The sequence below is a fragment of the Neoarius graeffei genome, chromosome 2 (genome assembly GCF_027579695.1).
Source record: "Neoarius graeffei isolate fNeoGra1 chromosome 2, fNeoGra1.pri, whole genome shotgun sequence".
In the NCBI taxonomy this organism is placed as follows: domain Eukaryota; kingdom Metazoa; phylum Chordata; class Actinopteri; order Siluriformes; family Ariidae; genus Neoarius; species Neoarius graeffei.
Window position 1 is genome coordinate 25529753 of NC_083570.1, and position 4747 is coordinate 25534499.

The 4747-nt window shown below is 39.5% G+C and overlaps 1 protein-coding gene across 1 annotated transcript; it reads left to right on the plus strand.

The window, feature by feature from the left end:
- The first annotated feature begins 2726 nt into the window (after nt 1-2726).
- LOC132872422 (carbohydrate sulfotransferase 12-like) lies at nt 2727-4324 on the plus strand. Its single transcript, XM_060907237.1, has one exon. The coding sequence runs from the start codon at nt 2728-2730 to the stop codon at nt 3835-3837; it is 1110 nt and encodes a 369-aa protein (XP_060763220.1). The 5' UTR covers nt 2727; the 3' UTR covers nt 3838-4324.
- The last annotated feature ends 423 nt before the right edge of the window (nt 4325-4747 follow it).

Sequence of the window (4747 nt, forward strand, 5' to 3'; positions counted from 1 at the left end):
TATTTCAAGATATTAAAGCTTATATATCTGTTATTCTCTTGGTAGATCATGTTTGCTTCTTTCTAGAAAAAAATGCTTGAAATAAGCAAAACTATCTGAAATGAGTAAATAATACCATAACTTGGTTTAATAGTCTTATATGTTGAAGAACAATTGAATAGCGCTATGAGTTGAATTTTTATATTCTGATCCCAAATACTAAAATTTATATATCCGACTTCTGATGTACATTTCTGCTCACAATAAAAGTGCTAGACTTTATCATCAGTTGTATGGGTATGGATATAATTCAGAAACTGGTAATGCAGGTGTTGGCCCATTGATTCATGATTTTGAATAGAAGACATTGTCCTGTTTTGAAAAACAAAGCATGGAATGTGACAAAATGGAATGTTCATCTGATTTTAAAAAAAAAAGAAGCCTGATCCATCCTGACGCCCTCTGTCAAGTCACGTCAAGTTTGTTTTTATGGTGATTTTAACAATAGACATTGTCGCAAAGCAGCTTTACAGAAACTTAAATACTTTAAACATGAACTAATTTTATCCCTAATCTATCCCCAATGAGCAAGTATGTGGCGACGGTGGCAAGGAAAAACTCCCTCAGACGACCTGAGGAAGAACCCTGGAGAGGAACCAGACTCAAAAGGGAACGCATCCTCATTTGGGTGATAACAGACAATGTGATAATGTGAAAAAGTATAACTGTGAAACCAGGAAATTCATTATAGTTTTAAAATGAAGTCTGTTTTGTTGAAGTTATAAACTGTCCATTGATGGAAACTTGAGTGCAAAACTGTTCATGACAACTGCAGTCCTAGAGTTTGCAAGTTAACTGTAGTCCTCAGCCATAAAAGCATTACTGTAAGTGTCCCGAGCAATCTTCCAAGTGCGACTATCGACTGTCCATATGGGGCCGTCCTCCACAGGAGCAATGTGATGAGAGAAAACACAGGTTGTTAGGTATGCCCAAGGTCACCTGATGAGAAAGAACAATATACATTTTGCGCTGAGTGCAAGCAGGGACTTTGGCAAAACTAACTATGACAACATATCTAAAAGGGGAGAGCCAGAAGGTAACACAGACATGAGGGTGTGGTGGGACATACAGCAGCCAGCCACTACACTGTCAACAAACCTGAGTGAGTGGGGGGCTGACAACATCCATCCATCCCAGTTTACCAAACTCCTGAGGACCCTCCAGATCTACTCCTTTACCTAATAAAACTATTAACAAAAGGCTTGACTAAACAGATATGTTTTCAGCCTAGCCTTAAAAACTGGGACTGTGTTTGAGTCCCGAACACTACTTGGAAGGCTGTTCCATCACTGTGGGGCTTTGTAAGAAAAGGCTCTGCCCCAGATGTAGCCTTCACTATATGAGGTACCAGCAGATAGCCTGCATCTTTTGATCTAAGTAGGCATGGTGGGTCATAAAGGACCAGAAGTTCGCTCAGGTACTGTGGCGCGAGACCATTCAGTGCTTTAAAGGTCAATAGTAGTATTTTATAATCAATACGAAATTTGATTGGGAGCCAATGTAGCGTGGATAAAACAGGGGTGATGTGGTCATATCTTCTAGTTCTAGTAAGGACTCTTGCTGCTGCTGCATTTTGAACTAACTAGAGCTTTTTTATGCACTTACTGGAATATCCAGACAGTAAGGCATTACAATAATCCAACCTAGAGGAAACAAAAGCATGAATTAATTTTTCTGCATCTGGCTGGGTCTCATCACATAGCTCCTGTGGAGAACGGCCCCATATGGACAGTCGAAAGTTGCACTTGGAAGATGGCTCTGGACACTTACAGTAATGTTTTTATGGCTGAGGACTACAGTTAACTTGTTAACTTTAGGATTGCAGTTGTCATGAACAATTTTGCACTCAAGTTTCCATCAATGAACAGTTTATAACTTCAACAAAACAGACTTCATGTTAAAACTATAATGAATTTCCTGGTTTCATACTTTGTGACTATATAGGACACTGTTATAGAAGTAAGTTATTTACAATCATGGGTGGCACAGTGGTGTAAGTGGTTAGCACTGTCACTTCACAGCAAAAAGGTTCTGGGTTTGAGCCCAGTGGCTGACAGGGGCCCTTCTGTGTGGAGTTTGCATGTTCTGCGTGGGTTCCTCTGGTTTTCCCCACAGTTCAAAAATATGCAGTTAGGTTAACATGGGACGGCCTTGGGCTGATGTGCCCAAGAGTAGTGGCAAACACGTATGCAGTGGCTTTGCTCTCCTATGATGAACAAAAATTTGTTGTACATTTGTGCAGTGACAATAAAAGCATTCTTTCTCTCTATCTATTTCCTGGTTTCACAGTTATACTTTGTGACTATATAGGACACTGTTATAGAAACAAGTTATTTATAATCACATTGTCTCTTATCACCCAAATTAGGGTGGGTCCCCTTTTGAGTCTGGTTCCCCTCCAGGTTTCATCCTCATGTCATCTGAGGGAGTTGTTGCTTGCCACCATCGCCACAGGCTTGCTCATTGGTTAGAGGTAAAATGAGCTCATGATTAAAATATTTAAACTTTGTTTGTAAATCTGCTTTGCGAACAATGTCTATTGTTAAAAGTGCTGGAAAATAACCTCGACTTGATTTGACATGACTTAAAAGCAGTCACCTGACCAGTTAAATGTACTCCACCCTCCCTCAGAATTACTTTAGTTCAGAATTGCTCATAATACTCAGACTCTCTCACCCATCTGATGAAATGAGCTGGTCTAAGTATATTTACGTGTTTCTTTTGTCCCTGAGCTTAATGTCTTTTCTGGTTTTTATGCACAGACAAACAAAGGATGGACATCAAAGATATGTCAGTCCCAAGACTCAGTCTTCTAACCCAGAAATTGGACCACAGCTGAACTCTGAGGAGCATGGTAGATGTGAGGGGAAGATCCATACAAGCCCAATGCCTCTGAAGCTGAAGATCAGACAGGATGCAAGAAAGAAGCTTGTTCATGACATGTGCAGCAATAACGATATGGTCAATACCTTGGACATCGGTCGCAAATGGCAGACGTTTGACCAAATTCCCCAGTCGGAGTTGAACAACCTGCTTGTTGACGACCGGCATGGAATAATCTATTGCTATGTTCCAAAAGTTGGCTGCACTGCATGGAAACGGATCATGATCGTTCTGAGCGAGAGCCTGAAGGTGGATGGTGTACCTTACAGGGACCCTGCAGACATCCCCTATGAACAAGTTCATGGATCCTCTGTACAGCACCTTAATGCATACCCAAAGGCAGTGATGAAACAAAAACTTGAGACATACAAAAAGTTCATGTTTGTCAGAGATCCATTTGTGAGGCTGATTTCAGCCTACAGAGATAAGATGCAAACAACAAATAATACATATTATAAAGGAATTCGTCTGGGCATAGTAAAGAAATTTGGAAATTTCTCTATTCCACCAGCATCATTTGAGAAAGCACATGCTGATGGCATTGTTCCTTCTTTCTTCCACTTCATCCAATATATACTGAGCCTCGCAGAAAGCAGTTACACAAAGTTTGACGAACATTGGCAACAAGTAATTCACTTGTGTCATCCCTGCCTGATTGATTATGACTTTATCGGGAAGATGGAAACTATTGATGAAGATGCTGCTCAACTGCTACGAATACTCCATGTTGATAACATTGTTGGCCTTCGACCACTGAACAGCACAAAAACAGAGCAAAGTTGGACAAAGACCTGGTTCGCCAACATCCCCATGGAGTGGAGGAGGACACTCTACAAAGTTTATGAGGCAGACTTCAGACTCTTTGGATATAAATATGATGATCTAGATGATTTTGTTCCTGAAAATGTCATCTGAATTGTTTGTTGTGTTCTGTGATTATCTTTGTTCAATTGGAGTGGAATCTCTTATTAGGACTTGACATTGGTAGTTTAGTCCCCTTTATTGATTTGAATGGCATGGGTGTTTTGGTGACAGAAAATATTATTCCTTGTTCTTACGTGACAATTGACCTGTTTGAGTTCAGTGCCACTTTTGCATGTTGTAACAATCAAAGATCTCCTAGTTCCAGGATACAAATGAAAATTTTGATATTTTTAATTTGTAAATGGCACTGGCTGCTGCATTACAGGACTTATATAACCTTCTTCATCATAAGCAAACAGAAAATTATTATTGTTGGGTTTGGTTCAGTGAAGTCCAGAAATGCTGGCACAGACAATTTCCTGTTATCCTTAACTTTTGTACCTGATACTGTTTTGTCAAGCTGGGTTGTATGATTAATTTTTCTGTGGATTGTATGTATGCCTGACCAGAATATTCATTAGGAGAACAACTTTAATATTCACTGACCTCTTTCTTCCTCATATTCCTTTCTAAAAAAGATCTTGCTATTTGCAGATGTGTTTTTGTTCCAAACTTATAAAATGCATCACTTTTCTAATGGTGTACTCAGTTGTTCACAGATAAAAAACTCACTAAGTAAATACTACTCCTTATTGATAGACACAGTATATTAAAATATCACAATATATTGAAAATCACAGTGGTAGCAGTGTCTTCACAAATTACTCATGATTGTCTCACAACACACACACACTCACACGCACAAATATATGCTTCCAAGACACACCTGATATTCATTCAAACTGACTGTTTTATACTTTATAATAGTGCCTGTTGGATTGTTTTTTGGCTGCACAAGTAAATGACTTTCATCTCTCAAGGCACCTAAGGTGGTGGTGTGCTAGCATGGTGGGGTGGAGGA